At 41.0% G+C, this 12,882-nt stretch overlaps 1 protein-coding gene across 2 annotated transcripts in view; it reads right to left on the minus strand.

The window, feature by feature from the left end:
• LOC106570304 (DNA topoisomerase 2-beta) overlaps positions 1–12,882 on the minus strand; it is a 48,479-nt gene that overhangs the window by 13,203 nt on the left and 22,394 nt on the right. For both annotated transcript variants that reach the window (XM_014142479.2, XM_014142478.2), the window contains exons 10-15: positions 12,620–12,757; positions 12,234–12,372; positions 3,555–3,712; positions 3,133–3,258; positions 2,743–2,853; positions 2,321–2,426 (exon numbers count right to left, since the gene is read on the minus strand). In XM_014142479.2, coding sequence (XP_013997954.1) covers positions 2,321–2,426; positions 2,743–2,853; positions 3,133–3,258; positions 3,555–3,712; positions 12,234–12,372; positions 12,620–12,757 — 778 coding nt within the window. The remainder of the gene's footprint in view (positions 1–2,320; positions 2,427–2,742; positions 2,854–3,132; positions 3,259–3,554; positions 3,713–12,233; positions 12,373–12,619; positions 12,758–12,882) is intronic.

A 12,882-nucleotide genomic window follows, 5' to 3' on the forward strand; every position in this document is an offset into this window, starting at 1 on the left:
GGCTCAGGTATTTTTACCGTGGCAACCCAAACTGTGCTGGCTGGCTCAGGTATTTTTACCGTGGCAACCCAAACTGTGCTGGCTGGCTCAGGTATTTTTACCGTGGCAACCCAAACTGTGCTGGCTGGCTCAGGTATTTTTACCGTGGCAACCCAAACTGTGCTGGCTGGCTCAGGTATTTTTACCGTGGCAACCCAAACTGTGCTGGCTGGCTCAGGTATTTTTACCGTGGCAACCCAAACTGTGCTGGCTGGCTCAGGTATTTTTACCGTGGCAACCCAAACTGTGCTGGCTGGCTCAGGTATTTTTACCGTGGCAACCCAAACTGTGCTGGCTGGCTCAGGTATTTTTACCGTGGCAACCCAAACTGTGCTGGCTGGCTCAGGTATTTTTACCGTGGCAACCCAAACTGTGCTGGCTGGCTCAGGTATTTTTACCGTGGCAACCCAAACTGTGCTGGCTGGCTCAGGTATTTTTCACCTTACCGTGGCAACCCAAACTGTGCTGGCTGGCTCAGGTATTTTTTCACCTTACCGTGGCAACCCAAACTGTGCTGGCTGGCTCAGGTATTTTTTTCACCTTACCGTGGCAACCCAAACTGTGCTGGCTGGCTCAGGTATTTTTCACCTTACCGTGGCAACCCAAACTGTGCTGGCTGGCTCAGGTATTTTTTCACCTTACCGTGGCAACCCAAACTGTGCTGGCTGGCTCAGGTATTTTTTCACCTTACCGTGGCAACCCAAACTGTGCTGGCTGGCTCAGGTATTTTTTCACCTTACCGTGGCAACCCAAACTGTGCTGGCTGGCTCAGGTATTTTCTTACCGTGGCAACCCAAACTGTGCTGGCTGGCTCAGGTATTTTTACCGTGGCAACCCAAACTGTGCTGGCTGGCTCAGGTATTTTTACCGTGGCAACCCAAACTGTGCTGGCTGGCTCAGGTATTTTTACCGTGGCAACCCAAACTGTGCTGGCTGGCTCAGGTATTTTTACCGTGGCAACCCAAACTGTGCTGGCTGGCTCAGGTATTTTTACCGTGGCAACCCAAACTGTGCTGGCTGGCTCAGGTATTTTTCACCTTACCGTGGCAACCCAAACTGTGCTGGCTGGCTCAGGTATTTTTCACCTTACCGTGGCAACCCAAACTGTGCTGGCTGGCTCAGGTATTTTTTCACCTTACCGTGGCAACCCAAACTGTGCTGGCTGGCTCAGGTATTTTTCACCTTACCGTGGCAACCCAAACTGTGCTGGCTGGCTCAGGTATTTTTTCACCTTACCGTGGCAACCCAAACTGTGCTGGCTGGCTCAGGTATTTTTCACCTTACCGTGGCAACCCAAACTGTGCTGGCTGGCTCAGGTATTTTTACCGTGGCAACCCAAACTGTGCTGGCTGGCTCAGGTATTTTTACCGTGGCAACCCAAACTGTGCTGGCTGGCTCAGGTATTTTTACCGTGGCAACCCAAACTGTGCTGGCTGGCTCAGGTATTTTTACCGTGGCAACCCAAACTGTGCTGGCTGGCTCAGGTATTTTTACCGTGGCAACCCAAACTGTGCTGGCTGGCTCAGGTATTTTTACCGTGGCAACCCAAACTGTGCTGGCTGGCTCAGGTATTTTTTCACCTTACCGTGGCAACCCAAACTGTGCTGGCTGGCTCAGGTATTTTTTCACCTTACCGTGGCAACCCAAACTGTGCTGGCTGGCTCAGGTATTTTTTCACCTTACCGTGGCAACCCAAACTGTGCTGGCTGGCTCAGGTATTTTTTCACCTTACCGTGGCAACCCAAACTGTGCTGGCTGGCTCAGGTATTTTTTCACCTTACCGTGGCAACCCAAACTGTGCTGGCTGGCTCAGGTATTTTTACCGTGGCAACCCAAACTGTGCTGGCTGGCTCAGGTATTTTTACCGTGGCAACCCAAACTGTGCTGGCTGGCTCAGGTATTTTTACCGTGGCAACCCAAACTGTGCTGGCTGGCTCAGGTATTTTTACCGTGGCAACCCAAACTGTGCTGGCTGGCTCAGGTATTTTTACCGTGGCAACCCAAACTGTGCTGGCTGGCTCAGGTATTTTTTCACCTTACCGTGGCAACCCAAACTGTGCTGGCTGGCTCAGGTATTTTTACCGTGGCAACCCAAACTGTGCTGGCTGGCTCAGGTATTTTTCCCCACATTGTCCTTTCCAGCATGCTCCAGCAACTATGGTGGGCGTATATTCAGGCCAGCACAGTAGAGCTTGGCTCGATTTGCCTCAGTAGTGTGAAACAGAATAGCTTCTAACAATAATGGTTAGTTTGGAGGAGTATCCACATGTGATGAACAAACCTTTGTAGTACTTTATATGCCAGGTTTTAAAGTTGACTGTCTGTTTCTTCCATTGGTCAAACTCTGGAATGCTGTAGAAAGCATGCTCCTGGTTATTCTTGTTCACCTGCAGGAAAGGGTTAAAAGCAGCATTAGAACCATGCTTGCTAGCTTTAAGCCAATCTAAACATTGTTTGTGTTTTATAACAGTTTAAAGTTAGTTGCCATAAGCTGAAATCAGCGGTCACGACTGTGTCATGTAGTCCTTGTCCTATGATGGAGGTTTCAGCCGGAGTAGATTTGCAAACTTTGACATTTTCAAGCCAGGTGGAAGTGGTAGGGAGAAAATTGGGACCGGCTGATCCAATATATGAATCTTACTTTGACTGTATAGAATGTGTGTAATAGTCCAGGACCCCTGCTATTACCTGTGTGAGTCTTACCTTAACGATGGGCGTGATGAACTCCTCCAGGAAGGTGTGTTTGAGCAGGGATGGCCAGTTGTGATGGAAGAAGTTGATGAGCAAACCCTTGATATGGGAGCCATCCTGATCCTGTCAGCAGATCATCAACACAAACTATTAGTATGGATTGTTATGACCCAGGGGTGCATCCAAAAGGATACCCTATTCCATATGTAGTGCACTACTTTTGGTGCATTACACCATACTATATAGGGAATATCATGCCATTTCAGAGTAACCTTAGAGTGTAGCTTCAACAAAACAAGGCTCTTTACGCTCATTGTTGTTACAATTATTGATGATGAAAATCACAAGACATCGGTCAATTGTAGACGTCAGGCGTTGGTAGGATTGATTAAGTGTTAGAACCTGATCGGTCATGATCATGATCTTGCCGTAGCGTAGGGATCTCAGAGACTCTGGGTCGTCGTAGCTCTTCTTGTACTGCAGACCCACGATCTTGATGATGTTGTTGATCTCTGCATTCTCCATGATCTGGTGGGAAAGAGAAAAATTGATTGTGTCAGTGTTTCCCCTAACATAACATAGGCAGGGTGGGCCACCCTAGCTCTGGTGGAGTTTGGCTTCAGTTGATCTCAATTTCCTTTTCAGTTGATCTGAATGGTTATTGCCCCACATTTGGGAAATAATTGACGTAAATCCCTTCAGTATTTATCTCTTTACAAGATCATTTATTATTGTGGTGTACGTCTGATAGCTACTTGAATCATTTAGATTGTAATCACCCATACACTCTCCCAGACCAACCTAACGGCTCTCTAGACACTCACCTGTTTGTGTGTGGCCTCTCGTACATTCAGGATCTTTCCTCTTAGTGGGAAGACACCATAGCGATCTCGCCCAATGACGCCGAGCCCGGAGACAGCCAGGGACTTGGCTGAGTCTCCCTCAGTCAGGATCAGAGTGCATTCAGACGAGTGTTTACCACCTGGGGGTGAAGACATGGGTAAAAAGTGCAGTTCAGTGAGTGTTTAAACAGTGTTTATTTATTTTTGAATATCCAAAACATACAATATACTTGCAGTGAAGCCGCTCAACAACTACACCACACCAGTCATCCAACAGACTCCCATCCAGAGCGACCCACAGAAGCATCCAGGGTCAACGCCCTGCTCACGGGCATGTCAACAGATCTCCCACAAGGCCAAAAAAGACAGGGACGCAAACACTCCAAGATCTCCCCACAGTTCCACATAGTTGTCCCTCCACCATCCGAGACCCAGTCACCCCGCCCCCCAAGAAAAAAGAAAAGTCAACTCCACTCCCACATCCCAACCCTCAGCCCATCCCACCTCTCTCTGCTGGCTACTCTCTTCGGATTTCTACGCAACATACACTACCGTTTAAAAGTTTGGGGTCACTTAGAAATGTCCTTGTTTTTTTTGTCCATTAAAATAACATCAAATTGATCAGAAATACAGTGTAGACATTGTTAATGTTGTAAATGACTATTGTAGGTGGAAACGGCTGATTTTTTATGGAATATCTACATAGGCGTACAGAGGCCCATTATCAGCAACTATCACTCCTGTGTTCAAATGGCACGTTGTGTTAGCTAATCCAAGTCTATCATTTTAAAAGGTTAATTGATCATTAGAAAACCCTTTTGCAATTATGTTAGCACAGCTGAAAACTGTTGTCCTGATTAAAGAAGCAATAAAACTGTCCTTCTTTAGACTAGTTGAGTATCTGGAGCATCAGCATTTGTGGGTTTGATTACAGGCTCAAAATGGCTAGAAACAAAGAACTTTCTTCTGAAACTCGTCAGTCTATTCTTGTTCTGAGAAATGAAGGCTATTCTATGTGAGAAATTGCCAAGAAACTGAAGATCTCGAACAACGCTGTGTACTACTCCCTTCACAGAACAGCGCAAACTGGCTCTAACCAGAATAGAAAGAGGAGTGGGAGGCCCCGGTGCACAACTGAGCAAGAAGACAAGTACATTAGAGTGTCTAGTTTGAGAAACAGACACCTCACAAGTCCTCAACTGGCAGCATCATTAAATAATACCCGCAAAACACCAGTCTCAACGTCAACAGTGAAGAGGAGACTCCTAGATGCAGGCCTTCTAGGCAGAGTTCCTCTGTCAAAGAAAGTTGCAAAGAAAAAGTCACATCTCAGTCTGGCCAATAAAATGAAAACATTAAGATAGGCAAAAGAACACAGACACTGGACAGAGGAACTCTGCCAAGAAGGTCAGCATCCCAGTGTCTCCTCTTCACTGTTGACGTTGAGATTGGTGTTTTGCGGGTACTATTTAATGAAGCTGCCAGTTAAGGACTTTATGCTCAATTTGATGTTATTTTAATTGACAAAAAATTGCTTTCCTTCCAACTATGCTGTGATGTTTAACGTACAATTTCAAATGTATCTAATCGAATAGAATCCACAGATTGCAAGTTGAAGATAAATACTTTTACAAAGAGTATTAGTATATTAGTAATTGACCCGGTCTCTCCAGATCTCCTAACAGTACTATTTCTAGGGTCAATTTTAGATCAATGTTATGCCTTTTCAGTTATTCCTGAACCAGAGACCAGAAACAGGCTACCTGAGGGCAATACCAAAATAAATGGTCTATTGATTCTGTATCCTCACAACAAAATCTGCAGAGCTTTGATGAATTTATGCCCCAAATATTCAACATTTTGTTGATGGCAAGAATTCTATATAATAATTTTAACTGAAAAACACAAAGTCTTGAATCTTGCATCGTTTTATATATCAACTCATACACCCTGTACCATGGAATCGGTACATCAAAAATCTCTTCCCAACTATTTTGCAATCTGTATGGCACAGTTGTCAACATACTGGTCCTCAAATGTTATACATTCCTATTTATGCTATTTTATTCCTCTGACAGTTTTGATCCTTTATATTGAGCAGAAAGACCAGTTCCCCATCTCCTCCTCCTGCCACCTGCCGCCTCCATTTTTGTGGTAATGCTGTAATCAATTGGTTGTACTCTTGGATTGAGCAGACCTTCCCGTACAATTCTGATAAATTATATTGTAAATTGTAATGGTAGAGTTAAGAACAAAATACCCTTCTCAAACATCTTTTCAATAAATATAGGTATTTTATCAACCAGCACATTTGAGTTCAGCCATAATATTTGTTCTATCTTTTCAGGGGGATGAAATTTAAATTGTAGCCAGCTCTGCAATGCTTGGTGAAAAAGAGAGAAAATGAGACACGGCAATCTGCACAAAGGCAAAAAGGCCATTTTTAAACAATGGATGAGCGTTTCTTAGTAATCTACTGGAGAACCATGTAGGGTTCAAGTAAAACTTTTGAATGAGTGAAGCTTTTAGAGAGGTTTAGTGCTTTTATATTTAACCATCTCAACCCACCCAATTCATATTCATTATATAGATAGACATGCTTTATTTTGTCTGGTTTAGAGTCCCAGATAAAGCAAAATATTTTTTGCTCATATGATTTGAAAAACAAATCAGGAGTAGGCAGCACCACAAGTAAGTGAGTAAACTGAGATATGACTAAGGAATTAATCAGGGCAATTTTTCCATAAACAGACAGGTATTTACCTCTCCATGGTTACAAGATCTTGTCTATTTTTTGTTTTCTATTGAAATTCATTGTGGAGAGCTTATTAATATATTTTGTGATATGAATACCAAGTATGTCTACTTCACTGTCAGCCCATTGTATAGGTAAACTGCAGGGTAATGTAAAAGTTCCATTTTTTTAATGATCCAATATGTAATATTGTACACTAATCATAATTAGGTTTTAGTCCAGAGAGTCCAGAAAAGTCATCTAGATCTTCAATGAGACATTGCATGGATCTAGCTTGCGGACTTAATATAAAACTAGAGTCATCGGCATACATGGACACCTTTGTTTTTAAGCCTTGGATTTCTAATCCTCTAATGTTGTTATTGGATCTGATCTTAATAGATATGGTGACAGCAAACATCCTTAACTCCTCTTAACAATTCAAAACTCTGGGAGAAGCAGCCGCTATTTACTATTTTACACCTGGGGTTGCTATACGTTACTTTACCCTTTTTATAAGAGAATTACCGAAATTGAAAAGAAATCCAGGCATTTATAAATCAAATCCAGTCTTACTTTATCAAATGACTTTTCAAAATCCGCTATAAAATAACATTCCTGGCTTCTTATGTTTCATGATGTTCTATTATTTCTAGTAGTTGTCGTATATTATCTCCAATGTATCGTCCATGTAAAAAACCTGTCTGATCAGGATGAACAATACCTGGTAAAACCCTTTTAATTCTGAGTGCTATGCATTTCGCTAGTATTTTTGCATCACATCACTGAAGTGTAAGGGGCCTCCAGTTTTTTTAGACTGGATCTTTATATTTGCCATCTGTGTCTTGTTTTAATAAGAGAAAAATCAGACCTTCCTGATGAGTACCTGACAGACTACCATTTCTATAGGAGTAGTTAAAACAAGCTATCAATGGAGCTTTTAGTATATCAGAAAAGGCTTGATATACAGTTGAAGTCAGAAGTTTACATACACCTTAGCCAAATACATTTAAACTCAGTTTTTCACAATTGCTGACATTTAATCCTAGTAAAGATTCCCTGTCTTATGCCAGTTAGGATCACCACTTTATTTTAAGAATGTGAAATGTCAGAATAATAGTAGAGAGAATTATTTATTTCAGCTTTTATTTCTTTCATCACATTCCCAGTGGGTCAGAAGTTTACATACACTCAATTAGTATTTGATAGCATTGCCTTTAAATTGTTTAACTTCGGTCAAACATTTCAGGTAGCCTTCCACAAGCTTCCCACAATAAGTTGGGTGAATTTTGGCCATTCCTCCTGACAGAGCTGGTGTAACTGAGTCAGGTGTGTAGGCCTCCTTGCTCGCACACGCTTTTTCAGTTTTGCCCACAAATTTTCTATAGAATTGAGGTCAGGGTTTTGTGATGGCCACTCCAATACCTTGACTTTATTGTCCTTAAGCCATTTTGATACAACTTTGGAAGTATGCTTGGGGTCATTGTCCATTTGGAAGACTCCTTTGCAACCAAGCTTTCACTTCCTGACTGATGTCTTGAGATGTTGCATCAATATATCCACATAATTGTCCTGCCTCATGATGCCATCTATTTTGTGAAGTGCACCAGTCCCACCTGCAGCAAAGCACCCCCACAACATGATGCTGCCACCCCCGTCCATCACGGTTGAGATGGTGTTCTTCGGCTTGCAAGCATCCCCATTTTTCCTCCAAACATAACGATGGTCATTATGGCCAAACAGTTCTATTTTTGTTTCATCAGACCAGAGGATCTTTGTCCCCATGTGCAGTTGCAAACCGTAGTCTGGCTTTTTTATGGCGGTTTCTTCCTTGCTGAGCGGCCTTTCAGGTTATGTCGATATAGGACTCGTTTTACTGTGGATATAGATACTTTTGTACCAGTTTCCTCCAGCATCTTCACAAGGTCCTTCGCTGTTGTTCTGGGATTGATTTTCTCTTTTTGCACCAAAGTACGTTCATCTCTAGGAGACAGAACGCGTCTCCTTCCTGAGCGGTATGACGGCTGCGTGGTCCCATGGTGTTTATACTTGCGTGCTATTGTTTGTACAGATGAACGTAGTACCTTCAGGCATTTGGAAATTGCTCCCAAGGATTAACCAGACTTGTGGAAGTCTACAATTTTTTTTCTGAGGTCTTGGCTGATTTCTTTTGATTTTCCCATGATGTCAAGCAAAGAGGCACTGAGTTTGATGGTAGACCTTTAAATACATCCACAGGCACACCTCCAACTGCCTCAAATGATGTCAATTAGCCTATCAGAAGCTTCTAAAACCATTACATAATTTTCCAAGCTGTTTAAAGGCACAGTCAACTTAGTGTATGTAAACTTCTGACCCACTGGAATTGTGATACAGTGAATTATAAGTGAAATAATCTGTCTGTAAACAATTGTTGGAAAAATTACTTGTGTCTTGCACAAAGTAGATGTCCTAACTCACTTGCCAAAACTATAGTTTGTAACCAAGAAATTTGTGGAGTGATTGAAAAACGAGTTTTAAATGACTCCAACCAAAGTGTATGCAAACTTCCGACTTTAACTGTACCTCTACCGGTATGCCATCAAGCACTGGGATTTTTCTAGACTGAAAGGATTTAATAGCCTCAAAAAGTTCTTCCTCTGTAATTTGGCCTTCGCACTGAACTTTCTGTACATTTGTTAATTTTCTATATTATTTGGAAAGAATTCCTAACCGTAATCTTCCTTCAGTGGGAGAGGATGAGACGGAAGAGAGAACATCTGCCTAAAATAATTACCTTCCTCTTAAAATAACATTCGGGAAATCATAGATGACTCCGTCTTAATTAATTAGTTTCTGCTAATTATTTTTGTTAGCGTTCCTGTGTTGGAGATTCAGGAAGAATTTGGTGCATTTCTCTCCATATTCCATCCAGTTTGCTTTATTTTTGTAATAGATTACATTAGATTGTTCTTGAATAAGTTCCTCAAGTTCTTTTTGTTTTTCCTCTAACTTATTTTGTATCTCTGTAGTATCGTTTTTATTGCTATCTACCTGTACTATTAGTTCATTTTAGTCTTGTTTCTTTAGCCAGAAACTGCTTTTTTAGTATTGATGAATATTGAATTGAATAACCTCTGAAGGTACATTTAAAAGTATCCCAAACAATAAGTGGATTTGCTGTTCCTATATTATACTGGAAAAATTCAGATATAAATGATTTTGTCTTAGTTAAAAATAAGTTGTCCTCCAGTAAACTTTGATTAAATTTCCAATATCTCCGTCCACGTGGAAAATCTATAAGAGTTATGTGAATGCCAATTTGATGACGATCCGATCGCATTCTGTCTAATATTAAAACTTTAACCTTTGATGCAAGAGAGAAAGAGACAAGAAAGTAGTCAAGACGACAAGCTTGATTAAGTCTCCTCCATGTATATCTCACTAGGTCGGGGTTTTTTAGTCTCCAAATATCCACTATTTCTAATGTGTCCATAATATTTGTGATTTCCTTAAGGGCACGGTGATGATAGTTTGTAGAGTGATTTCCTTTACGGTCCATTGAGGTACTTAACACTGTGTTATAGTCTCCTACCATAATGATTTGATAATTTGTTGCCTGTAAATTCAAGAAACTGGTAGAAATATTTTCAAAGAAGTATGGATCATCTTGCTTTGGACCAATTCGATTAATGAGCCAAATCTCTTTTTCGTCCACTTTCATATTTAAAAAAATCCACCTTCCTTGCGAATCATTCTTAACTATTTGCACATTCAGATTGAAATGTTTGAGTTCCTTTGTCCATGACAGAAAATTATTTCACCAACCAATTCCTTTTTCCACACAAATTCATCTAAGGATGTAGAGTGAGTTTCCTGTAAACCGTATATGTTATATTCCTTTTCTTTTAGCCACGTAGACTGATCTTTTTTTATAATCTGCTAAACCGTTACAGTTGTAACTGGCTATACTTATTTCAGCCCTTACCATAACTAGATAATATTCTCAGTCTAAATTGACCATAATTAGTGCTTGTGAAGTTACTGCCATCAGTGGTATTATGACGGTCAAAACAAGAGCTTCAAATGTCTGAAATGTAGAATTAAAAAAATAGGTTGTAGCAATATATGTTTTATTCCCTTGCCTGTTTGCCGGTGAGCCAATGCCACAGATGTTAGAAAATGAGACAAGATATTATCTGTGTAGTAAATCTGAGTAGGTTGATGTGTATGATATTGGATGTGATTTAGTGAGAGTGTGTACGATGTCTGTATAAGAGTAAGACTATAATGTATGCTGTCCAAATAAATAATAACTCTGCCAATTTGCATGGTTGAGTGTCTATGTGTGTAACATGTAGTGCGTATAGTCTTAATATTAATGATGATAATTGTAATCCATATCGTATCACCGTCATAGTTGCATCATAATTACCTTTAACATCATTGAAACACACATCCCAGCATTTCCAGAGCAACTGACATTTCACATGATCATGAAAGAGACCTTCCATTACTATAGAGACGGCTTCACTACAATACAAATGTATCCCGTACAATATGTTATTATTCCCCAATGTCTCTATTCTGATATCTTCCCCTTGCTTGTTGTAAACATATATAAACATGTAGACAAAGACAAACAAGAAACATATTAAACTATAGAACAGTTCGACAATAGAGAGAGTGAGAAGAGAAAAGAGAGAGAGTGAGAAAAGACAGCGAGATCAGGTGTGTGTATGTATGTATTAGTCCGTATATGTAAGTGAACATGTAATTGAGTACGTGTGTTCATATCCACTTCATAGTGTTCAGATATTTTTACAGTTCCCATATTTTCTCCTTTTCGTAACCTGAAGTCCCTGTAGAATTTAGTACAGCCATGGTTTTATGGAGCTGTCTCGGAATAGCTGTCCATCTATAAAAGAGTTTGTCCACAATGAGAAAGGTACGCTTACCCTTCTCCCTTTGTTGCCTCTGTACCGGATACAGTCTCTTACGATGTTTGTTTATCTCCCTTGGAAATGGTTCATTGGGATCAAATTTAGTCCCTTTAAGCTCCCTTCCCCTGCTTTTGATCAGCTCCTTTTGTTGGTAGTGTTTCAATTTTGCGATAATCGGCCAGGGACCCTTGGTCTTGTCGCTCCGAGCTCCAAGTCTGTGTACTCGGTGGAAAGCCACCTTGTTTACAGTCTCTAGAGGAAGTGTAAGTGTTTTCCCTGAATAGACAATCCATTTTACAATTGTTGATTTTTACCTTGGCTGTGAGTGCCTTGTTCTCTCCATGGAGCGTGAGAATTTTACTCTGGCCAAACCCCCTCAGCCCTGCTACCTCTTCACACAACTTCTCCAGTGTTGCATGGATTCCAGCCAGAGCACTAGCCTCTACTTCAATGGTTAGTAAATCGTCCGTTTCAGTAGATTCATCTGATTTTTTTTTGTGAGGTAGTCGGACCTTTCCATGATGGAGTATGTTGGTACTCGTCGATTTCCCTCAGGATCTCCTTAGTATCTAGGTTGGCTCTTTACTGTTTTTCAAAAGTTTTTAACAATGCGTCTTTCCCACGACGACAACTGGTGTCTGTAGTACAGCCACCTAGCACTGTTGTTTGGTTAGTGGTGTTTTCTAGCTGTTAAAAGCTAAACGCGTCGCAGAATCCACGCAAAAACAAGTTTGTTATTCTTATTTAATTAACAGCGGTTTTGTTTTAATCAAAAATAGCAAACCGGGTGTTTTCCAGCATACAGTGTTCAGCTGCTCACGCTGATGATGTGTGACGACAATGTGACGATAATGTTTTATAAGTGGGGTGAGGCCCAACTGCCTAGCTCTGTTCCCCCAGCCTAATTAAATATCTTCAACTAGTGTCAATATAAACATTTGGTAAAATCTTGGTGGATAAGTAGATTAGGAACATAGCAGGGCAGAGTAGTTGTGGTTGTCTTACCGGCATCATTGGCGTCATCCAGCTTGGGGATGCCTTTAATCTTGCTGTACTTCACTGAAGAACACTTCTTGTTGAGTTGTGTCTGGGCCTTGAACTTCACCCAGTTCAGGATACTCTCCACAATGCCACAGTTAGTCGCCTGCAGACAAAATAAATAATTGAATGTGATATATCATTGTTTAATACTCCAGGTGAACTGAGAACAAGTGGACATGGAACAGATTTTAGGATCATATGATATCAATTAAATCTAAATAACTTTACTTTCTCAGTGAGGAAACAGTGTATGTAGAGAGTAAATGCACAACATAGGATGTATACATGAAGGAAGTAGTGATATTTCATTGTGGTAGAGAAAAGTAATTTAAGAAGAAGAATCTCCTTACCGCTCTGATGAACTTCTCAGACAGAGGACACTTAGAACCAAAGCTCTTGGTCTGGAGGGTCATGTTCTCCTTGGTCTGGGAGTCAAAAGTCGGGTTCTCGATCAACGCATTCACAAACACCCAGATGTGGTTCTTCACCTGATGGAGAGAAAAACAAAGCATTAAGATTGACCAAACTTTACATTAGGTTGCTCCTATACCAGTGTACTAAGAAATGTAATCACTAGTAACACTATTGTAGTAACATGACAGTAATAAGATAG

Source organism: Salmo salar, chromosome ssa14, assembly GCF_905237065.1.
Source record: "Salmo salar chromosome ssa14, Ssal_v3.1, whole genome shotgun sequence".
In the NCBI taxonomy this organism is placed as follows: domain Eukaryota; kingdom Metazoa; phylum Chordata; class Actinopteri; order Salmoniformes; family Salmonidae; genus Salmo; species Salmo salar.